The sequence below is a fragment of the Rana temporaria genome, chromosome 2 (genome assembly GCF_905171775.1).
Source record: "Rana temporaria chromosome 2, aRanTem1.1, whole genome shotgun sequence".
Taxonomy (NCBI): Eukaryota; Metazoa; Chordata; class Amphibia; order Anura; family Ranidae; genus Rana; species Rana temporaria.
The window spans coordinates 15,999,721-16,023,484 of record NC_053490.1 but is presented as its reverse complement, the minus strand read 5'-3'; the positions used below and the strand labels follow the sequence as shown (position 1 = coordinate 16,023,484).

Here is a 23,764-nt window from a genome sequence, read left to right as displayed (position 1 = left end):
ATGTGGGGGGAGGGGGTGCTGTCAGTGTAATGGAGGGGGTATGTGGGGGGAGGGGTGCTGTCAGTGTAATGGAGGGGGTATGTGGGGGGAGGGGTGCTGTCAGTGTAATGGAGGGGTATGTGGGGGGAGGGGTGCTGTCAGTGTAATGGAGGGGTATGTGGGGGGGAGGGGTGCTGTCAGTGTAATGGAGGGGGTATGTGGGGGAGGGGTGCTGTCAGTGTAATGGAGGGGGTATGTGGGGGAGGGGTGCTGTCAGTGTAATGGAGGGGTATGTGGGGGGGGGGAGGGGTGCTGTCAGTGTAATGGAGGGGTATGTGGGGGAGGGGTGCTGTCAGTGTAATGGAGGGGGTATGTGGGGGGAGGGGTGCTGTCAGTGTAATGGAGGGGTATGTGGGGGGGGGGGTGCTGTCAGTGTAATGGAGGGGGTATGTGGGGGGAGGGGTGCTGTCAGTGTAATGGAGGGGTATGTGGGGGGAGGGGTGCTGTCAGTGTAATGGAGGGGGTATGTGGGGGGGGGGTGCTGTCAGTGTAATGGAGGGGGAGGGGTGCTGTCAGTGTAATGGAGGGGGTATGTGGGGGGAGGGATGCTGTCAGTGTAATGGAGGGGGTATGTGGGGTGAGGGGTGCTGTCAGTGTAATGGAGGGGGTATGTGGGGGGGGGGGGGTGCTGTCAGTGTAATGGAGGGGTATGTGGGGGAGGGGTGCTGTCAGTGTAATGGAGGGGTATGTGGGGGGAGGGGTGCTGTCAGTGTAATGGAGGGGTATGTGGGGGAGGGGTGCTGTCAGTGTAATGGAGAGGGTATGTGGGGGGGAGGGGTGCTGTCAGTGTAATGGAGGGGTATGTGGGGGGGAGGGGTGCTGTCAGTGTAATGGAGGGGTATGTGGGGGGGAGGGGTGCTGTCAGTGTAATGGAGGGGTATGTGGGGGAGGGGTGCTGTCAGTGTAATGGAGGGGGTATGTGGGGGAGGGGTGCTGTCAGTGTAATGGAGGGGTATGTGGGGGGGAGGGGTGCTGTCAGTGTAATGGAGGGGTATGTGGGGGAGGGGTGCCGTCAGTGTAATGGAGGGGTATGTGGGGGGGAGGGGTGCTGTCAGTGTAATGGAGGGGGTATGTGGGGGGGAGGGGTGCTGTCAGTGTAATGGAGGGGTATGTGGGGGGAGGGGTGCTGTCAGTGTAATGGAGGGGGTATGTGGAGGGAGGGGTGCCGTCAGTGTAATGGAGGGGTATGTGGAGGGAGGGGTGCCGTCAGTGTAATGGAGGGGTATGTGGGGGGAGGGGTGCTGTCAGTGTAATGGAGGGGTATGTGGGGGAGGGGTGCTGTCAGTGTAATGGAGAGGTATGTGGGGGGAGGGGTGCTGTCAGTGTAATGGAGGGGTATGTGGGGGGAGGGGTGCTGTCAGTGTAATGGAGGGGTATGTGGGGGGGAGGGGTGCTGTCAGTGTAATGGAGGGGGTATGTGGGGGGAGGGGTGCTGTCAGTGTAATGGAGGGGGTATGTGGGGGGAGGGGTGCTGTCAGTGTAATGGAGGGGGTATGTGGGGGAGGGGTGCTGTCAGTGTAATGGAGAGGTATGTGGGGGGAGGGGTGCTGTCAGTGTAATGGAGAGGTATGTGGGGGGAGGGGTGCTGTCAGTGTAATGGAGGGGTATGTGGGGGGAGGGGTGCTGTCAGTGTAATGGAGGGGGTATGTGGGGGGAGGGGTGCTGTCAGTGTAATGGAGGGGGTATGTGGGGGGGGGGGGCTGTCAGTGTAATGGAGGGGTATGTGGGGGGGAGGGGTGCTGTCAGTGTAATGGAGGGGGAGGGGTGCTGTCAGTGTAATGGAGGGGTATGTGGGGGGGAGGGGTGCTGTCAGTGTAATGGAGGGGTATGTGGGGGGGGAGGGGTGCTGTCAGTGTAATGGAGGGGGTATGTGGGGGGGAGGGGTGCTGTCAGTGTAATGGAGGGGTATGTGGGGGGGGAGGGGGTGCTGTCAGTGTAATGGAGGGGTATGTGGGGGGGAGGGGTGCTGTCAGTGTAATGGAGGGGTATGTGGGGGAGGGGTGCTGTCAGTGTAATGGAGGGGTATGTGGGGGGGGAGGGGTGCTGTCAGTGTAATGGGGGGGTATGTGGGGGGAGGGGTGCTGTCAGTGTAATGGAGGGGTATGTGGGGGAGGGGTGCTGTCAGTGTAATGGAGGGGGTATGTGGGGGAGGGGTGCTGTCAGTGTAATGGAGGGGTATGTGTGGGGGGAGGGGTGCTGTCAGTGTAATGGAGGGGGTATGTGGGGGGAGGGGTACTGTCAGTGTAATGGAGGGGTATGTGGGGGAGGGGTGCTGTCAGTGTAATGGAGGGGTATGTGGGGGAGGGGTGCTGTCAGTGTAATGGAGGGGTATGTGGGGGGAGGGGTGCTGTCAGTGTAATGGAGGGGGTATGTGGGGGAGGGGTGCTGTCAGTGTAATGGAGGGGTATGTGGGGGAGGGGTGCTGTCAGTGTAATGGAGGGGTATGTAGGGGGAGGGGTGCTGTCAGTGTAATGGAGGGGGTATGTGGGGGGGAGGGGTGCTGTCAGTGTAATGGAGGGGTATGTGGGGGGGGAGGGGTGCTGTCAGTGTAATGGGGGGGTATGTGGGGGGAGGGGTGCTGTCAGTGTAATGGAGGGGTATGTGGGGGAGGGGTGCTGTCAGTGTAATGGAGGGGGTATGTGGGGGGAGGGGTGCTGTCAGTGTAATGGAGGGGTATGTGGGGGAGGGGTGCTGTCAGTGTAATGGAGGGGGTATGTGGGGGGAGGGGTGCTGTCAGTGTAATGGAGGGGTATGTGGGGGGAGGGGTGCTGTCAGTGTAATGGAGGGGTATGTGGGGGGGGAGGGGTGCTGTCAGTGTAATGGAGGGGTATGTGGGGGGGGAGGGGTGCTGTCAGTGTAATGGAGGGGGTATGTGGGGGGAGGGGTGCTGTCAGTGTAATGGAGAGGTATGTGGGGGGAGGGGTGCTGTCAGTGTAATGGAGGGGTATGTGGGGGGGGAGGGGTGCTGTCAGTGTAATGGAGGGGGTATGTGGGGGGAGGGGTGCTGTCAGTGTAATGGAGAGGTATGTGGGGGAGGGGTGCTGTCAGTGTAATGGAGGGGTATGTGGGGGGAGGGGTGCTGTCAGTGTAATGGAGGGGGTATGTGGGGGGGAGGGGTGCTGTCAGTGTAATGGAGGGGTATGTGGGGGGGAGGGGTGCTGTCAGTGTAATGGAGGGGTATGTGGGGGGGAGGGGTGCTGTCAGTGTAATGGAGGGGGTATGTGGGGGGGGAGGGGTGCTGTCAGTGTAATGGAGAGGTATGTGGGGGGAGGGGTGCTGTCAGTGTAATGGAGAGGTATGTGGGGGAGGGGTGCTGTCAGTGTAATGGAGGGGTATGTGGGGGGAGGGGTGCTGTCAGTGTAATGGAGGGGGTATGTGGGGGGAGGGGTGCTGTCAGTGTAATGGAGGGGTGTGGGGGGGAGGGGTGCTGTCAGTGTAATGGAGGGGTATGTGGGGGGAGGGGTGCTGTCAGTGTAATGGAGGGGTATGTGGGGGAGGGGTGCTGTCAGTGTAATGGAGGGGTATGTGGGGGAGGGGTGCTGTCAGTGTAATGGAGGGGTATGTGGGGGAGGGGTGCTGTCAGTGTAATGGAGGGGTATGTGGGGGAGGGGTGCTGTCAGTGTAATGGAGGGGTATGTGGGGGAGGGGTGCTGTCAGTGTAATGGAGGGGTATGTGGGGGGAGGGGTGCTGTCAGTGTAATGGAGGGGTATGTGGGGGGAGGGGTGCTGTCAGTGTAATGGAGGGGTATGTGGGGGGGAGGGGTGCTGTCAGTGTAATGGAGGGGGTATGTGGGGGGGGAGGGGTGCTGTCAGTGTAATGGAGAGGTATGTGGGGGGAGGGGTGCTGTCAGTGTAATGGAGAGGTATGTGGGGGAGGGGTGCTGTCAGTGTAATGGAGGGGTATGTGGGGGGAGGGGTGCTGTCAGTGTAATGGAGGGGGTATGTGGGGGGGGGGGTGCTGTCAGTGTAATGGAGGGGTGTGGGGGGGAGGGGTGCTGTCAGTGTAATGGAGGGGTATGTGGGGGGAGGGGTGCTGTCAGTGTAATGGAGGGGTATGTGGGGGAGGGGTGCTGTCAGTGTAATGGAGGGGTATGTGGGGGAGGGGTGCTGTCAGTGTAATGGAGGGGTATGTGGGGGAGGGGTGCTGTCAGTGTAATGGAGGGGTATGTGGGGGGGGGGTGCTGTCAGTGTAATGGAGGGGTATGTGGGGGAGGGGTGCTGTCAGTGTAATGGAGGGGTGTGGGGGGGAGGGGTGCTGTCAGTGTAATGGGGGGGTATGTGGGGGGAGGGGTGCTGTCAGTGTAATGGAGGGGGTATGTGGGGGAGGGGTGCTGTCAGTGTAATGGAGGGGTATGTGGGGGAGGGGTGCTGTCAGTGTAATGGAGGGGGTATGTGGGGGGAGGGGTGCTGTCAGTGTAATGGAGGGGGTATGTGGGGGGAGGGGTGCTGTCAGTGTAATGGAGGGGGTATGTGGGGGGAGGGGTGCTGTCAGTGTAATGGAGGGGGTATGTGGGGGGAGGGATGCTGTCAGTGTAATGGAGGGGGTATGTGGGGGGGGAGGGGTGCTGTCAGTGTAATGGGGGGGTATGTGGGGGGAGGGGTGCTGTCAGTGTAATGGAGGGGTATGTGTGGGGAGGGGTGCTGTCAGTGTAATGGAGGGGTATATGGGGGAGGGGTGCTGTCAGTGTAATGGAGGGGTATGTGGGGGGAGGGGTGCTGTCAGTGTAATGGAGGGGGTATGTGGGGGAGGGGTGCTGTCAGTGTAATGGAGAGGTATGTGGGGAAGGGGTGCTGTCAGTGTAATGGAGGGGTATGTGGGGGAGGGGTGCTGTCAGTGTAATGGAGGGGTATGTGGGGGGAGGGGTGCTGTCAGTGTAATGGAGGGGGTATGTAGGGGGAGGGGTGCTGTCAGTGTAATGGAGGGGTATGTGGGGGGGAGGGGTGCTGTCAGTGTAATGGAGAGGTATGTGGGGGGAGGGGTGCTGTCAGTGTAATGGAGGGGTATGTGGGGGGGAGGGGTGCTGTCAGTGTAATGGAGGGGTATGTGGGGGGGAGGGGTGCTGTCAGTGTAATGGAGGGGGTATGTGGGGGGAGGGGTGCTGTCAGTGTAATGGAGGGGTATGTGGGGGAGGGGTGCTGTCAGTGTAATGGAGGGGGTATGTGGGGGAGGGGTGCTGTCAGTGTAATGGAGGGGTATGTGGGGGGGAGGGGTGCTGTCAGTGTAATGGAGGGGTATGTGGGGGAGGGGTGCTGTCAGTGTAATGGAGGGGTATGTGGGGGGGAGGGGTGCTGTCAGTGTAATGGAGGGGTATGTGGGGGAGGGGTGCTGTCAGTGTAATGGAGGGGTATGTGGGGGGAGGGGTGCTGTCAGTGTAATGGAGGGGTATGTGGGGGGAGGGGTGCTGTCAGTGTAATGGAGGGGTATGTGGGGGGGAGGGGTGCTGTCAGTGTAATGGAGGGGTATGTGGGGGAGGGGTGCTGTCAGTGTAATGGAGGGGGTATGTGGGGGGAGGGGTGCTGTCAGTGTAATGGAGGGGTATGTGGGGGGGAGGGGTGCTGTCAGTGTAATGGAGGGGTATGTGGGGGGAGGGGTGCTGTCAGTGTAATGGAGGGGTATGTGGGGGAGGGGTGCTGTCAGTGTAATGGAGGGGGTATGTGGGGGGAGGGGTGCTGTCAGTGTAATGGAGGGGTATGTGGGGGGAGGGGTGCTGTCAGTGTAATGGAGGGGTATGTGGGGGAGGGGTGCTGTCAGTGTAATGGAGGGGTATGTGGGGGAGGGGTGCTGTCAGTGTAATGGAGGGGTATGTGGGGGGGGGGTGGTGTCAGTGTAATGGGGGGGTATGTGGGGGGAGGGGTGCTGTCAGTGTAATGGAGGGGTATGTGGGGGGGAGGGGTGCTGTCAGTGTAATGGAGGGGGTATGTGGGGGGAGGGGTGCTGTCAGTGTAATGGAGGGGTATGTGGGGGGAGGGTGCTGTCAGTGTAATGGAGGGGTATGTGGGGGAGGGGTGCTGTCAGTGTAATGGAGGGGTATGTGGGGGAGGGGTGCTGTCAGTGTAATGGGGGGGTATGTGGGGGGAGGGGTGCTGTCAGTGTAATGGAGGGGTATGTGGGGGGGAGGGGTGCTGTCAGTGTAATGGAGGGGGTATGTGGGGGGAGGGGTGCTGTCAGTGTAATGGAGGGGTATGTGGGGGGAGGGGTGCTGTCAGTGTAATGGAGGGGTATGTGGGGGAGGGGTGCTGTCAGTGTAATGGAGGGGTATGTGGGGGAGGGGTGCTGTCAGTGTAATGGAGGGGTATGTGGGGGAGGGGGGCTGTCAGTGTAATGGGGGGGTATGTGGGGGGAGGGGTGCTGTCAGTGTAATGGAGGGGTATGTGGGGGGAGGGGTGCTGTCAGTGTAATGGAGGGGTATGTGGGGGGAGGGGTGCTGTCAGTGTAATGGAGGGGTATGTGGGGGGAGGGGTGCTGTCAGTGTTATGTGTGGGGGGAGGGGTGACCAGCTGTCATTGCAGTGACTCCTCCCTCCTCCGGTAGCGGTATTTCTCTCTATGACCAGGCCTCCTCCCGGTTCCCCCCGCTCTCTCTCACCTCCTCAGCCGCCTCCCCGGGTCCCCCGACTTCCACCTCCAGCACAGCGGCCATCTTGCGCCACGACAGCGAGTTCCGGGAGAATCCGGCCAATGACACGACGGCCAAAGCCTCCCGAGACCCTCCAATCAGAGAACAAGACGGTGACCATCTGACCCACACATGTAACCCGGAAGTGATCCTATGGATTTGTGGCGGCCATTTTTGTTGTGGTCTCCGTTAGGATGTCTCACATACCAGCCGTTACCAACACCCCCTGATCACTCTCAGACACTCCCAGGACCGTTGAAGACAGAGACAGGACAGAATGTCTCTCAATGTCTTGTACGGTGTATTGTCACATTCCAATCCCTATAACGGACTGAAGAGAGGGTCTCCGAGAAGATGGCTGCCGCTATGTTCACTGAATGAGAGGACTGCCCGGCCTCTAGCGTCCAGTAGGGGGAGAATGGTGTGGTGACGTCAGGGGCGGGACTAGGAGGAGCGCGGGAAATTCAGGTATGGATTGTGCTGTAGAGGGGTCACTATGTGTGATGTATTGGGGGGGACACAGGAAGGCTGATCCCCCTCCGTGTCCCCGTACACCGCACCGATCCCCCTCCGGGTCCCCGTATACCCGATCCCTCTCCGGCTCCCCGTACACCGCACCGATCCCCCTCCGGGTCCCCGTATACCCGATCCCTCTCCGTACACCGCTCCGATACCCCTGCGGGTCCCCGTACACCGCACCGATCCCCCTGCGGGTCCCCGTACACCGCACCGATCCCCCTCCGGCTCCCCGTACACCGCACCGATCCCCCTCCGGATCCCCGTACACCGCACCGATCCCCCTGCGGGTCCCCGTACACCGCACCGATCCCCCTGCGGGTCCCCGTACACCGCACCGATCCCCCTGCGGGTCCCCGTACACCGCACCGATCCCCCTGCGGATCCCCGTACACCGCACCGATCCCCCTCCGGCTCCCCGTACACCGCACCGATCCCCCTCCCTCTCTCCGTACACCGCACCGATCCCCCTCCGGCTCCCCGTACACCGCACCGATCCCCCTCCGGATCCCCGTACACCGCACCGATCCCCCTGCGGATCCCCGTACACCGCACCGATCCCCCTGCGGGTCCCCGTACACCGCACCGATCCCCCTCCGTCTCCCCGTACACCGCACCGATCCCCCTCCGTCTCCCCGTACACCGCACCGATTCCCCCCCCCGTCTCCCCGTACACCGCACCGATCCCCCTCCGGATCCCCGTACACCGCACCGATCCCCCTCCGGATCCCCGTACACCGCACCGATCCCCCTCCGGATCCCCGTACACCGCACCGATCCCCCTCCGGATCCCCGTACACGGCACCGATCCCCCTCCGGATCCCCGTACACGGCACCGATCCCCCTCCGGATCCCCGTACACGGCACCGATCCCCCTCCGGATCCCCGTACACGGCACCGATCCCCCTCCGGATCCCCGTACACGGCACCGATCCCCCTCCGTCTCTCCGTACACGGCACCGATCCTCCTCCGTCTCCCCGTACACGGCACCGATCCCCCTCCGTCTCCCCGTACACCGCACCGATCCCTCTCCGTCGAGCCTTGTGGGTGTCCGTCGAGTCTTGTGGGTGTCCGTCTGCGGGGTTGCAGCGTCGTGTGTTTGAATTTGGCGCGCTGTGCAGAGCCGGATTTCCTGCGCACTCGGCTTCTCTCGCGTGGCTGCGGGCCGAGCCTAGCCGAGTGCGCAGTACACTCGGCTCGGACAATGTCGGAGACAGCGGGGATCGGCGTATATCGCGCACCCACGATTTTCCCCTGATTTTAAGGGGAAAAAAATGCGCGGTATACGCCGATAAATACGGTATTTAAAATACTTGCATTTTATGTGCTTTTTGCCTCTAACTTATTACGTTGGCGACAGGGTCTTTAACCGCTTTCCGACCCTCTCGCACGTATACGTTGGCAGAATGGCATGGCTGCGCAATGGTATATATACACGTTGCTTTGAATTTTGCGCACGCTAGCTCCGCGACCGTGCCCACGGGACCCGCGGACTCTATGTCCCGCGGTGTCTTGAGATCGTGTCACGGAGCTGCAGAACGGGGCAGATGCATTTCCCTGTTCTGCCTTGTGACAAGACAGTGATCGTCTGCTCCCTGTCATCAATGTTGCATCACTTGTGGCCCATCCCCCTCACAGTTGGAATCACTCCCTAGGACACACTTAAAGTGGAGGTTCACCCTCAAAAAAATTTCTGACATCACATGGAGTCACCCCATCCTACCGACAGAATGCCAGTGTTTTTTTCTCAGCACATACCTCGTTATCACGATTTTCACCCCCCGGCCATCCCGCGGGAGTGGGCGTTCCCAAGCACTGCCTGTGATTGACAGGCTTCCGAACGGCGCATACTGCGCGTCACAGGTTGCCGACAGAACCCGAACGTCGGTGCGCAGGCGCCGTATAGAGCCGCACCGACGTTCGGGTTTTTTTCGGCAACCTGTGACGCGCAGTATGCGCCGTTCGGAAGCCTGTCAATCACAGGCAGTGCTTGGGAACGCCCACTCCCGCGGGATTGCCGGGGGGTGAAAATCGTGATAACGAGGTATGTGCTGAGAACAAAAAAAAAACACCGGCATTCTGTCGGTAGGATGGCGCGTCCCTGTGTGATGTCAGAAATGTTTTTGAGGGTGAACCTACACCTTCCTCGTCCTCTAGTGGTTAACCCCTTCCTGCCAGTGACATTTTCACAGTGATTAGTGCATTTTTATAGCACTGTTCGCTGTATAAATGTGAGCGGTCGCAAAACTATAAAAGTGAATGGTCGCAAAACAACGGCAAAAGTGTCCGACATAATGTCGCAGTCACGATAAGAATTGCAGATTGCTGCCATTACTGATAAAAAAAAAATTATAATAAAAATGGCCTAAAATTATTCCCTATTTTGTAGACGCTATAACTTTGGCGCAAACCAATCAATAAACGCTTATTGCGATTTTTTTTTTTTTTTTAACCAAAAATATGTAGAAGAATACGTATTGGCCTAAATTGAGGATTTTTATATATATATATATAGGGGTAGATTCACGTACCTTTAGGCGGGCATAGTGTATCTCCTATACGCTACTCCGCCGTAACTTTGAGAGGCGAGTATGGTATTTTCAAAGATTTTGCCGCCGAAGTTACGGCGGCGTAGCGTATTAGGGCCGACGTAAGCCCGCCTAACTCAAATGTTGAAGCTGTGGGCGTGTTTTAATACATATTTACTGCGACCCCACGTAAATTACGTTTCGAACGGCGAATGCGCCGTCCGTGGACGTATCCCAGTGCGCATGCTCCAAATGACGTCGGCAAATTGTCAATGCTTTCGACGTGAACGTAAATTACGGCCAGCCCCATTTACGCACGAGTTACGCAAACGAAGTAAAATGTGAAAAATTTTACGCGGTTCCGACGGCAATACTTAACATTGGCTGCGCCATATTTTTGGTGGTTTATCTTTACGCCTGAAAACCCCTTACGTAAAACGGCGTAGCTTTACTGCGACGGCTGGGCGTACATTCGTGAATAGGCGTATCTTGCTGATTTACATATTCTAGGCGTAAATCAGCGTACGCGCCCCTAGCGGCCAGCGTAAATATGCAGTTAAGATACGACGGCATAGGAGATTAACGCCGGTCGTATCTTAGCAATATTTAAGCGTATCTCAGTTTGAGAATACGCTTAAATATACGACAGCGGGGATTCGGACTTACGACGGCGTATCTAGTGATACGCCCGTCGTAAGTCTACCTGAATCTGGCCCAATGCAATTTAAATGCATTTTTTGCTGTGAAAATGACAATGGTCCCAAAAATGTGTCAAAATTGTCCGAAGTGTCCGCCATAATGTCGCAGTCACGAAAAAAATCACTGATCGCCGCCATTAGTAGTAAAAAATAAAAAAATAATAAAAATGCAATAAAACTATCCCCTATTTTGTAAACGCTATAAATTTTGCGCAAACCAACCAATAAACGCTTATTGCGTTTTGTTTTTTTTTTTTTACCAAAAATAGGTAGAAGAATACGTATCGGCCTAAACTGAGGAATTTTTTTTTTTTATATATATATATTTTTTTGGGGGATATTTATTACAGCAAAAAGTAAAAAATATTGCGTTTTTTTTCAAAATTGTCGCTCTATTTTTGTTTATAGCGCAAAAAATAAAAACCGCAGAGGTGATCAAATACCACCAAAAGAAAGCTCTATTTGTGGGGAAAAAAGGACGCCAATTTTGTTTGGGAGCCGCGTCGCACGACCGCGCAATTGTCAGTTAAAGCGACGCAGTGCCGAATCGCAAAAAATGGCCCGGTCTTTGGGCAGCCAAATCCTCCGGGGCTGAAGTGGTTGAAGGTGTGAGGGTGACTATATCTGCAGGTACAGTCTAAAACTCGAATCTTTTACAGACTCTTCACTCCGGAACCTGATGGCACCAATCAGAATCCAGCACGTCGTTTCCTTCAGCTCCCAGGTAATCACTCCATCTCTTCCATAGAAAATGAGCCTATGAGGCAATAGTGCAGTGGAAAGAAGAGTCCCATATATTTTAAACCAGGGGGTAGGCATCCTCAGTATTCTAGCTATAGCTAAACTACAAATCCCATCATGCCTCTGGGAGTTGTGCCTTTGCCTGTCTTGCACGGCCTCCTGGGATTTGTAGTTTAAACAACTGGAGTGCTGAAGTTGCTCACCCCCTTGTATCCCCCAGGCTTAGGGTGACAGGATTGTGTCTGTTCCCACTTTTAGCCACCAAGGGGCAGATTCACAGAGATCGGCGCATCTCTGCGGCGGCGTAGCGTATCTCATTTACGTTACGCCGCCGCAAGTTTTACAGGCAAGTGCTTGATTCACAAAGAACTTACCTGTAAAGTTGCGGCGGCGTAGCGTAAATCACCCGGCGCAAGCCCGCCTAATTCAAATTAGCCGGGTAGGGGGCGTGTGGATCATTTAAATTAAGCGCGTTCCCGCGCCGAACGTACTGCGCCTGCGCCGTCCTGAAAATATCCCAGGGTGCATTGCTCCAAATGACGTCGCAAGGACGTCATTGGTTTAGACGTGAACGTAAATGGCGTCCAGCCCCATTCACGGACGACTTACGCAAACAACGTAATTTTTAAAATTTCGTCGCGGGAACGACGGCCATACTTAACATTGGTTGCCCCTCATATAGCAGGGGCAACTTTACGCCGCGCAAACCTTACGTAAACGTCGTAACTTCACTGCGTCGACCGCGCATACGTTCGGGAATTCGCGTATCTAGCTAATTTGCATACTCGACGGGGAAACCGACGGTGGCGACACCTAGCGGCGGGAAAAAAAATTGCATTTATGATACGACAGCGTAAGAGCCTTACGCCTGTCGGATCTAATGGATATCTATGCGTAACGGCCCAGATCAGGACTTACGACGGCGTACATGGCATTGCGCCGTCGTAAGCCCTTTGTGAATCTGGGCCCAAGTGTCTTTCTACCAATTAAAGGTGTCTGCTTCTCTAGAGGAACTGATGTTCAGAGACTGCAGGCACACTACAGGAGATGGTCAGAGACTGCAGACACACTACAGGAGATGGTCAGAGACTGCAGACACACTACAGGAGATGGTCAGAGACTGCAGACACACTACAGGGGATGGTCAGAGACTGCAGACACATTACAGGGGATGGTCAGAGACTGCAGACACACTACAGGAGATGATGAGAGACTGCAGACACACTACAGGGGATGGTCAGAGACTGCAGACACATTACAGGGGATGGTCAGAGACTGCAGACACACTACAGGAGATGATGAGAGACTGCAGACACATTACAGGGGATGATCAGAGACTGCAGACACACTACAGGAGATGATCAGAGACTGCAGACATAGTACAGGAGATGGTCAGAGACTGCAGACACACTACAGGAGATGGTCAGAGACTACAGACACACTACAGGAGATGATCAGAGACTGCAGACATACTACAGGAGATGATCAGAGACTGCAGACACACCACATAAGATGATCAGAGACTACAGACACACTACAGGGGATGATCAGAGACTGCAGACACACTACAGGGGATGATCAGAGACTGCAGACACACTACAGGGGATGATCAGAGACTGCAGACACACTACAGGAGATGGTCAGAGACTGCAGACACACTACAGGAGATGATCAGAGACTACAGACACACTACAGGAGATGGTCAGAGACTGCAGACACACTACAGGAGATGGTCAGAGACTGCAGACACACTACAGGAGATGGTCAGAGACTGCAGACACACTACAGGAGATGGTCAGAGACTGCAGACACACTACAGGAGATGGTCAGAGACTGCAGACACACTACAGGAGATGGTCAGAGACTGTTGGCATACTACAGGAAATGGTCAGAGATAGTACAGGAGATGATTAGAGACTACAGACCTACTACAAGTTTTGGTTGTAGACTGGAGATATGCTGCAGAAGAAAGTAGGAGGCAGAGGACTTATGACTTCTAGAGATCCTGCAATTACAAATTATTATTCCCACTCTGACCACAGGGCCACACAGCAAATACCAAGAGACTGCATGTTTGGCCCCTGGGCCTTAAACCTCTACAATCCCCCCTAATAACATGTCTGTTCTTTCTGATGTCTGGCATTTCGTTGTCTCCATTTCAGGATCCCAGGCACCCCGTGGACAATCTTCTGAGTGACAACATCCAGCCGTGGCTGAGCTGCCCCCGGGACCGCAGCCGCCAGCTGAAGGTTGAGCTGCAGTTGGAGCGAGCCAGTCATATTGCGTATATTGACGTGGGTAAGTCACTCATAGTGGGTCATTTCTCATTTGTTTGTGGGGTGTGCAAGGAAACCATACTTAAAATGTATTCCTGCCCAAAGGGGATATTTTGGTGTTTGGTAGATGTTGGAAAGTTAAAAGTCCTGACTGTCCACCATCCTTGCATTACACACCTGCTGTGCCCATTATGAGGGGTCCCACCATCCCTGTGCTGAGTTTCCATCTCTGTACACCTACTGTGCCCATTATGAGGGGTCCCACCATCCCTGTGCTGTGTTTCCATCACTGTACACCTACTGTGCCCATTATGAGGGGTTCCCACCATCCCTGTGCTGTGTTTCCATCACTGTACACCTGCTGTGCCCATTATGAGGGGTTCCCACCATCCCTGTGCTGAGTTTCCATCTCTGTACACCTACTGTGCCCATTATGAGGGGTCCCACCATCCCTGTGCTGTGTTTCCATCACTGTACACCTGCTGTGCCCATTATGAGGGGTTCCCACCATCCCTGTGCTGAGTTTCCATCACTGTACACCTACTGTGCCCATTATGAGGGGTCCCACCATCCCTGTGCTGTGTTTCCATCACTGTACACCTACTGTGCCCATTATGAGGGGTCCCACCATCCCTGTGCTGAGTTTCCATCTCTGTACACCTACTGTGCCCATTATGAGGGGTCCCACCATCCCTGTGCTGTGTTTCCATCTCTGTACACCTACTGTGCCCATTATGAGGGGTTCCCACCATCCCTGTGCTGTGTTTCCATCACTGTACACCTGCTGTGCCCATTATGAGGGGTTCCCACCATCCCTGTGCTGAGTTTCCATCACTGTACACCTACTGTGCCCATTATGAGGGGTCCCACCATCCCTGTGCTGTGTTTCCATCTCTGTACACCTACTGTGCCCATTATGAGGGGTCCCACCATCCCTGTGCTGTGTTTCCATCTCTGTACACCTGCTGTGCCCATTATGAGGGGTTCCCACCATCCCTGTGCTGAGTTTCCATCTCTGTACACCTGCTGTGCCCATTATGAGGGGTCTCACCATCCCTGCACTAAATTTCTGATTCTGTTCACCTGTTTTGCCCACTTTGACGGACTTCCACCATCCCCACCTAAGCTCCTGGGGCTCCCACCATCCCTGGGCTGAGTTCCCTGACCTTATTTAATTTATATTACGGAGAATAGAGTTGAAGGAGCTGAAACACTCAAATGGGGATGGGGACACTCCAAGGGGCAGAAGCACACAAAGGTGAGCAGGAACACAAAGTTGGTGTGGGGGGGGCTACATCCAACCCTATTACCTTTTTTTATCGGGGTATACCGCGCCCCGGCGTATAACGCGCACTCCAAGCTTAGCAAGGGAAAAAAAGAAAACTTACATTTTTGCCCTGCGTCCATCGGCGGCCTTGTCCGGCGTCCGTCTTGTGGGTGTCAGTCTGCGGCTTCCTTGCGCGGGGTCCGTCTGCGTTCTGTGTTCGTTTTTGGATTTTGGCGCGAGCCGAGAGAAGCCGGATTTCCTGTGTGTTCGGCTTCTCTCGGCTCCTCTCGCGTGTCTGCGGGCGGAGACGAGCGTGGCCGAGCCTAGCCGAGTGCGCAGTACACTCGGCTTGGCTCTCGGAGAGACAGCGGGGATCGGCGTATCGGAAAAAAGTGCGCGGTATACGCCGATAAATACGGTATGTTCTTCTCTTCAGCATGTTCATACATCCCAATGTCCTCCTATATGTTTCATAGCTCTATGTATTTCACATCTTCTGTTGCAGGAAACAGCGGATCAGCCTTCTTCCAGATTGACGTTGGCCGCTCCAGTGGGCCTGTAGGTCAACCATTTGTCCCTTTGCTACCTACAGCCACCCTAATGTCCCCAGCAGACTCTAAACTGGAGAAGAACGCCAGAGGGGTCCGGATGTTCAAAGAAGGTAAAATGGAGCCACAAGAAAACACAGTCTGACTCTGCTCATCCCTTACGAGAAAGGTTCATTGGTGATTGAGTCCCACTTTAGCAATGGGTTTCCATTGCCATTGTGTAACGGTTGAACACCTGACCATCACATCTACTATATGGCCCCTCCTTGGTTTAGGAGTGTCTAGTGAAGGGTACTGTTGACCCCACAACATACAAAGACATTGTAGACAATTGGTAAGTTTGGTGAAGGCCATTTTTTGTTCAGGCATGTCTGTCCCGGTGTACAAAGCCAGCTCCATAAGGACATCCAAACGCACATACAAGATAATGGCACTGCAACCCAATCATTCAATTGGGGCCGACAAGAGCTCTCTGGTTCTACTTGCTGTGCCAGACTTGCGGTCTCCACCCCACAACACAAGAGTCCTTCCATGCAGATAAAGTTGGTAATGGGGGGAGGAGGAATAAAAGTTTATCTTTATTTCGTCCAAAGAGTACACATGTTCCAAACCGAGCCAACACTAATGCATTTAAAGCGGGAGTTCACCCATTTGTATTTTTTTTTTCTCTTTTCCCCTTAGATTCCTGCTCGTTTTGTCTAGGGGAATCGGCTATTTGTTTTAAAATATGATCCGTACTTACCCGTTTTCGAGATGCATCTTCTCCGTCGCTTCCGGGTATGGGTCTTCGGGAGCGGGCGTTCCTTCTTGATTGACAGTCTTCCGAGAGGCTTCCGACGGTCGCATCCATCGCGTCACTCGTAGCCGAAAGAAGCCGAACGTCGGTGCGGCTCTATACTGCGCCTGCGCACCGACGTTCGGCTTCTTTCGGAAAATCGTGACGCGATGGATGCGACCGTCGGAAGCCTCTCGGAAGACTGTCAATCAAGAAGGAACGCCCATTCCCGCAGCCCATACCCGGAAGCGACGGAGAAGATGCATCTCGTAAACGGTAAGTACGGATCATATTTTAAAACAAATTGCCGATTCCCCTAGACAAAACGAGCAGGAATCTAAGGGGAAAATGTGTTCTCCATGGGTGAACCTCCGCTTTAAGCCTATCAAGGCCTTACTCATATTTGGTCTGACATAACCAACTAGACAGATCTATAACAAGCCAACCCCACATGCCACTGGGATCAATTGATCATTTAATGATCATTGTATGAACAGAAGATCAGCATTTCTCTCCCTGACAGGACCAGGAGCTGTGTGTAACGAGCGATCGCGTGTGCCCGGCGGTGATCGCGCCCGCCGGCACGCGCACGGGAGTCGGGGGCGAGCGGCCTGCGAAAGAGCCGACGTATAGCTACGAGCCGACCTGCCGCCGTAAAAGGACGGCGGCTGGTCGGCAAGTAGTTAAAGCCCATCTCCAGGCAAATATTTTATCTGTAAAGCTTAACTGGGTCGGGGGGATGCAGCCCCTTGATGGAAGCCACGCCCCTAAGAGGATGGACGCTAAGCAAAAAAAGCAATGGGGGGAGGGGGGTTCTTATTGAGGGCTGTAACCCGTGTGTGTTGAAAATCGCCAGTCACAGTCTCCACTGCACTCCCGTGTGACAATTGGGGGACAGTCTAGTTAATACTCCAATTTCACACCTTCCTGGAGAAACGGCTCATAAATACAAAAATGGGTGCTGCAGCGATCACCAGCTGGGTACTGGAACAATCAACCACATGAACATATTCGCCAGCACACCACGGATCGTCTATAACGTCCAAAAGTTTTAATGCAAAGAAAGCATCACAAGAAGTGCAACGTTTCGAGGCCACGCAGGACCTCTTCGTCATCACTTGCCTGACGAAGAGGTCCTGCGTGGCCTCGAAACGTTGCACTTCTTGTGATGCTTTCTTTGCATTAAAACAATTGGGGGACAGGGACCCCACAGCAGGAAGTACCTGAACAAGGATCTTCATGGCAGGATCATCAAGGATTTTTTTTTTTATGAAATTTGCAGGTTTAAAAATATTGAAAACTTTAAAATAAAAATGAAATATTAACATGTTTAAAGCCTCTATGAGATTTTAGGGCCAGATTCACAAAAGAGATACGACGGCGTATCTCCTGATACGCCGTCGTATCTCTGTGATCCGCCCGTCCTAACTATGCGGCTGATTCATAGAATCAGTTACGCATAGATAGCCCTAAGATCCGACCAGCGTAATTGACTTACACCGTCGGATCTTAAGGATGCAATTCTAGGCCGGCCGCTAGGTGGCGAGGCCATTGCGGTCGGCGTAGAATATGCAAATGACTAGTTACGGCAATTCACGAACGTCCGCGCTGCCCGTCGATCTAAATTTACGTCATTTCCGTAGCGATACGCGTCGTAAAGTTAGGGCTGCCTCCTAGGTGGTTTAAGCAATGTTAAGTATGGCCGTCGTTCCCGCGTCGAAATTTAAAAAATCACGTCGTTTGCGTATGTCGTCCGTGAATGGCGCTGGACGCCATTTACGTTAACGTCAAACCAATGACGTCCGTGCGACGTCATTTAGCGCAATGTACGTCGGGTAATCTTCCCGACGGAGCATGCGCAGTACGTTCGGTGCGGGAACGCGCCTAATTTAAGTGGTGCCCGCCCCATTTGAATTAGGCGGGCTTGCGCCGAGCGGATTTACGTTACACCGCCGCAAGTTTACAGGCAAGAGCTTTGTGAATCAGGCACTTACGCTGTAAACCTGCGGCGGTGTAACGTAAATCAGATACGTTACGCTGCCGCGGAGCAACGTAAATGTACCTGAATCTGGCCCTTAGTAATTGGGTTTACATTTACTGCAATGCTCTTCTCATTTGTAGGTGACTTCTTGGAAGAGACTGCTGGTGAGAAATGGGACCGACTACGAATCACCTGCAGTCAGCCCTTCAACAAGCAGGCACAGTTCGGCCTGTCTTTTATACGCCTTCGATCTGCGCTGGAAGAAGAGGATCAGAACTGCGCTCCGGAAACCAATACTCATCAGGTATTATTCATCCGGTAACCTGACTGTGGGGAGGATTGATGGGACAGAGAGCGAGACCACCAGCTAGACTCTATTAGGTAGATTCAGAAAGAGTTAGGCCGGCGTATCAGTAGATAAGCCGACCTAACTCAGAATCTACGCCGACTTATGTTTAAGTGTATGCTCAAACAGAGATACGCTTAAACAAAGCTAAGATACGACGGCTTGCGCCGTCCTATCTTAGATTGCAATATTTTGGATGGCCGCTAAGTGGCGCTTAGAATATGTAAATGAGGAGATACGCCAATTCACGAACGTACGCCCGGCCGACGCAGTACTTTTACGCAGTTTACGTTAGAGATAGGCCGCCTAAAGTTAGAGCTTAGCCCTAATGGAATAGTAATGTCAAGTATGGCCGCCGTTCCCGCGTCGAAATTCAAATTTTTTACGTTGTTTGCTTAAGTCGTCCGTGAATCGGGATTTACGTCGTTTACGTCCACCTCGAAATCAATAGGCCCGTGCGGCGTACTTAGCCGCAATGCACACTGGGAAATGTAGGCGCCCGGCACATGCGCAGTTCGAAAAAAACGTAAGGTCAAGCACTATTAACATAAAACACGCCCCGCCCCCCCCCCCCCCCCCCAAACACATTTGAATTAGGCGCCCTTACGCCCGCCGATTTAGGCTACGCCGCCGTAACTTAGAAGGTAAGTACATTGTGAATCATGTACTTGCCTCGCTAACTTACGGCGGCGTAGCCTAAACACGCTAAGCTACGCCGCCGCAAGTTTACACCATTGTGTGTGAATCTACCTATATAGCCCTGACATACAGTCATGGCCGAAATTGTTGGCACCCCAGAAATGTTTCCAGAAAATCAAGTATTTCTCACAGAAAAATGTATTGCAGTAACACATGTTTTGCTATACACATGTTTATTCCCTTTGTGTGTGTATTGGAGAAAACCAAAAAAAGGGAGGAAAAAAAGAAAATTGGACATAATGTCACACAAAACTCCAAAAATGGTCTGGTCAAGATTCTTGGCACCCTTAAAGTGGAGGTTCACCCTAAAACAATTATCTATCAATACATCCAGCATACTAACGACATGTACAGTATGCTGGTATTTTTTTTTTTGCCGTACATATCGTTTTATTGTTATTTTCCCCCCGGCTTCCGGGTTCTGATTCCCCCGGGACTGGGCGTTCCTATTGAGAGGTTAGATGATTGACGTCTGGTGAAAAACTTCCCATGGCGCATAAAGCGCGTCACCAGTTTTCCGTAAATAGCCGACCTGCGAGTCGGCTCTATATGGCGCCTGTGCAGTCACCTCTACACGGCGGGCGCAGGCGCCGTATAGCGCCGACCCGTAGGTCGGCTATTTACGGAAAACTGGTGACGCGCCTTATGCGCCATGGGAAGTTTTTCACCAGACGTCAATCATCTAAGCTCTCAATAGGAACGCCCAGTCCCAGGGGAATCAGAACAATAACAATATAACGGTATGTACGGCGAAAAAAAAAAAAAATACCAGCATACTGTACATGTCGTTAGTATGCTGGATGTAATGTTAGATAATTGTTTTAGGGTGAACCTCCACTTTAACTTAAGGACCGCCTAACGCCGATATACGTTGGCAGAATGGCCACGGGACTCACGGACCCGATCGCCGCTGGAGTCCCGCGATCGGTGCCCGGAGCTGAAGAACGGGGAGAGCTGTGTGTAAACACAGCTTCCCCCTTCTTCACTGTGGCGCTGTCATCGATTGTGTGTTCCCTTATATAGGGAATCTCAATCGATGACGTCACACCTACAGCCACACCCCCCTACAGTTGTAAACACACATGAGGTCACACATAACCCCATCAGCGCCTCCTAGTGGTTAACTCCCAAACTGCAATTGTAATCTTCACAGTAAACAATGTGAAAATGACAATGGTCCCAAAAATTTGTCAAAATTGTCCGAAGTGTCCGCCATAATGTCGCAGTCATGAAAAAAATCGCTGAACGCCGCAATTAGTAGTAAAAAAATAAATATTAATAAAGATGCCATAAAAATACCCCCTATTTTGTAAACGCTATAACTTTTGCGCAAACCAATCAATAAACGCTTATTGCGTTTTTTTTTTTTTACGAAAAATATGTAGAAGAATACGTATCGGCCTAAACTGAGGAAATTTTTTTTTTTTATATATATATATTTTTGGGGGATATTTATTATATCAAAAAGTTAAAAATATAATTTTTTTTCAAAATTGGCACTCTATTTTTGTTTGTAGCGCAAAACTAAAAACCGCAGAGGTGATCAAATACCACCAAATAAAAGCTCTATTTGTGGGGAAAAAAAGGACGCCAATTTTATTTGGAAGCCACATCGCACGACCGTTACTTGCCCCAGGAGGTGAGTTTAAAGGAGCGTCACATGCTTGAAACAATCTTATTTATCCACAATTTTGAAAGGGTGCCAAGAATTTTGACCAGCCCATTTTTGAAGTTTTGTGTGACATTATGTCCAATTTGCTTTTTTTCCTCCTTTTTTTGTTTTGTTCCAATACACACAAAGGGAATAAACATGTGTATAGCAAAACGTGTGTTACTGCAATACTTTTCTGTGAGAAATACTTGATTTTCGGGAAAAATTTCTGGGGTGCCAACAATTTTCGGCCATGACTGTATACCGCAGTGCTGTACAGAGAACCCTGAGATAGTCACATCAGTCTCTCTACCAGAGGAGCTTACACTCTAATGTCCCCCCCACAGTCGCACACTATTAACCACTTAACCCCCGGACCATATTGCTGGTCAAAGACCAGAGCACTTTTTGCGATTCGGCACGGCGTCACTTTAACTGACAATTGCGCGGTCGTGCGACGTGGCTCCCAAACAAAATTGGCGTCCTTTTTTTTCCCACAAATAGAGCTTTCTTTTGGTGGTATTTGATCACCTCTGCGGTTTTTAGTTTTTGCACTATAAACAAAAATAGAGCGACAATTTTGAAAAAAAATGAATATTTTTTACCTTTTGCTATAATAAATATCCCCCAAAAAATATAACATTTTTTTTTTCCTCAGTTTAGACCGATACGTATTCTTCTACATATTTTTCGTAAAATAAAACGCGCAATAAGCGTTTATTGATTGGTTTGCGCAAAAGTTATAGCGTTTACAAAATAGGGGGTATTTTTATGGCATTTTTATTAATTTTGTTTTTTACTAGTAATGGCGGCGATCAGCGATTTTTTTTTTTTTCGGTACTGCGACATTATGGCGGACACTTCGGACACTTTTGACACATTTTTGGGACCATTGCCATTTTTATAGCGATCAGTGCTACAAAAATGCATTGGATTATTATAAAAATGCCACTGGCAGTGAAGGGGTTAACACTAAGGGGCGGGGAAGGGGTTAAGTATGTTCCCTGGGTGTGTTCTAACTGTTGGGGGGGGGTTGGGACTGACTTGGGGAAATGACTGATCTTCTGTTCATACATTGTATGAACAGAAGATCAGCATTTCTCTCCCTGACAGGACCGGGAGCTGTGTGTTAACACACACAGCTCCCGGTCCCCGCTCTGTAACGAGCGATCGCGTGTGCCCGGCGGCGATCGTGCCCGCCGGGCACACGCAGGGGAGTCGGGGGCGAGCGGGTGGCCTGCGCGAGAGCCGACCTATAGCTACGGGCTCTCGCGCAGGGAAGCTGACCTGCCGCCATAAAATGACGGCGGCTGGTCGGCAACGAGTTAATATTATACAGTTATATAGCTCTGACCAATACCGCAGTGCTGTACAGAGAACACTGAGCCAGTCACATGGTCTTTGCACCAAAGGAGCTTACTTTCTAATGTCCCGCCCCCCCCATACACAGTGTTATAATCCTGGTTTCTTTTTCAGGAATATAAGTCCTCTCTCCTCTCCGGCATGCTTCCAGGAAAACTTCAGAAAGAAGAGGATACCAACAATCGGTAGGCTGTAATAAGGTTCTAGATTTTATTTCTGTTCCATTTCCTGTAAAATTCACAGTTACAGTGGGGAAAATAAGTTTAGTTTATCTAAAATGATAGAGCCGTCAATGAGTTGTAGCCATTGAATATGCAAATAATGCTTAGCAGAGGTCCTGCATGGTTAGATTCATCTTCCAGTGATGTCATCAGTTCCTAGACTTCTGATAGGCTGGGATCTTATGTTTACACCCCCGAGGGGTTTGTCTGAATTTGACAATTTTTCCCCTTTGTCTGTAGGGATCCTAGAGAGGAACGGATAAAGGAGAGGCTGCAGCGGGTCATGTCCCCACCTTCTCCCCGCACCCCATGCCTCAGCCGCACAGTCCGCATGGTGCTATCGGCAACCCAGTCACGTAAACGCAGCTATCCCGTCACATCGCCATCGAGTTCTCCCACCCCCCTACAGCCTGGAGAGGGCGACGGCCAACATGGAGAGAGCCCGGTGTCCTCTGGTGAGTGTGGAAGGACAGACAAGTGCCTCGGCCAGTCTGCTCATGTGGTTTAATTTTCTGGAGGGGTCCTCTGATTACTTTCTATATTTCAGGGCGGTTCCATGAGCACCATCCGTGTGCTGTTGTTTCTGCTGGCTCTGTTCCCACTCACTATGGAGTAGTTACCAGGGATCTTCAAACTACGGTCCTCCAGCTGTTGCAGAACTACAAATCCCATGAGGCATTGTAAAACTCTGATATTCATAGACATGACTGAGCATGATGGGAATTGTAGTTCCTGAACAACTGGAAGGCCGTAGTTTGAGGACCTTCCTCTGCACGTGCTCCATCAATGAAAAACCCAGCAGGGATGGTGGGAAACTCTCATTGAGGGCATAGTAGGTGTGCTGACCCAGGAGCTCACAGCAGGTATTCAAAGTTAAGAACTGGTGGTGAACTTTTTGTTGAGCACAACAGGTATGCAGAGTTCATAATTCAAACACAGGGATGGTAGGAACCCCTCATATAATGGGCATGCAGAGCCAGCCACTCAACACAGGGTTGGTGCCATCTCCTCATGATGGGTACAGCAGGTGTACAGACCTGGGAACTCGGCACAGGGATGGTGGGAACCCTTCATAATGGGCACAGCAGGCATGCAGAGGAAGCAAATCAATGCATGGTTGGTGCGATCTTCTCATAGTGGGTACAGCAGGTGCACAGACCTGGGAACTCAACACAGGGATGGTGGGAACCCCTCATAATGGGCACAGCAGGCATGCAGAGGAAGCAAATCAATGCAGGATTGGTGGTATCTTCTCATAATGGGTACAGCAGGTGTACAGACCTGGGAACTCAGCACAGGGATGGTGGGAACCCCTCATAATGGGCACAGCAGTTGTGCAGAGGAAGCAAATCAATGCATGATTGGTGGCATCTTCTCATAATGGGTACAGCAGGTGTACAGACCTGGGAACTCAGCACAGGGATGGTGGGAACCCCTCATAATGGGCACAGCAGGCATGCAGAGGAAGCAAATCAATGCAGGATTGGTGGTATCTTCTC

The 23,764-nt window shown here is 52.7% G+C and overlaps 2 protein-coding genes across 3 annotated transcripts in view; one reads left to right on the top strand and one right to left on the bottom strand.

Moving 5' to 3' along the window:
• RNF121 (ring finger protein 121) overlaps nucleotides 1–6,726 on the bottom strand; it is a 56,827-nt gene extending 50,101 nt beyond the window's left edge. The window contains exon 1 of the mRNA XM_040339873.1: nucleotides 6,626–6,726. Within this exon, the coding sequence (XP_040195807.1) occupies nucleotides 6,626–6,679 (54 nt within the window). The 5' untranslated portion in view covers nucleotides 6,680–6,726. The remainder of the gene's footprint in view (nucleotides 1–6,625) is intronic.
• Nucleotides 6,727–6,856: 130 nt separating this feature from the next.
• LOC120928847 (DNA repair protein XRCC1) overlaps nucleotides 6,857–23,764 on the top strand; it is a 30,157-nt gene continuing 13,249 nt past the window's right edge. Inside the window, exons 1-7 of one of the 2 annotated variants that reach the window (XM_040339871.1) lie at nucleotides 6,857–7,123; nucleotides 11,058–11,122; nucleotides 13,302–13,437; nucleotides 15,188–15,343; nucleotides 18,127–18,290; nucleotides 22,159–22,229; nucleotides 22,506–22,720. In XM_040339871.1, coding sequence (XP_040195805.1) covers nucleotides 11,078–11,122; nucleotides 13,302–13,437; nucleotides 15,188–15,343; nucleotides 18,127–18,290; nucleotides 22,159–22,229; nucleotides 22,506–22,720 — 787 coding nt within the window. In that variant the 5' untranslated portion in view covers nucleotides 6,857–7,123; nucleotides 11,058–11,077. Of the gene's footprint in view, nucleotides 7,124–10,933; nucleotides 11,123–13,301; nucleotides 13,438–15,187; nucleotides 15,344–18,126; nucleotides 18,291–22,158; nucleotides 22,230–22,505; nucleotides 22,721–23,764 lie in introns of those variants that run through there. The other variant, XM_040339872.1, reaches the window with a different exon arrangement.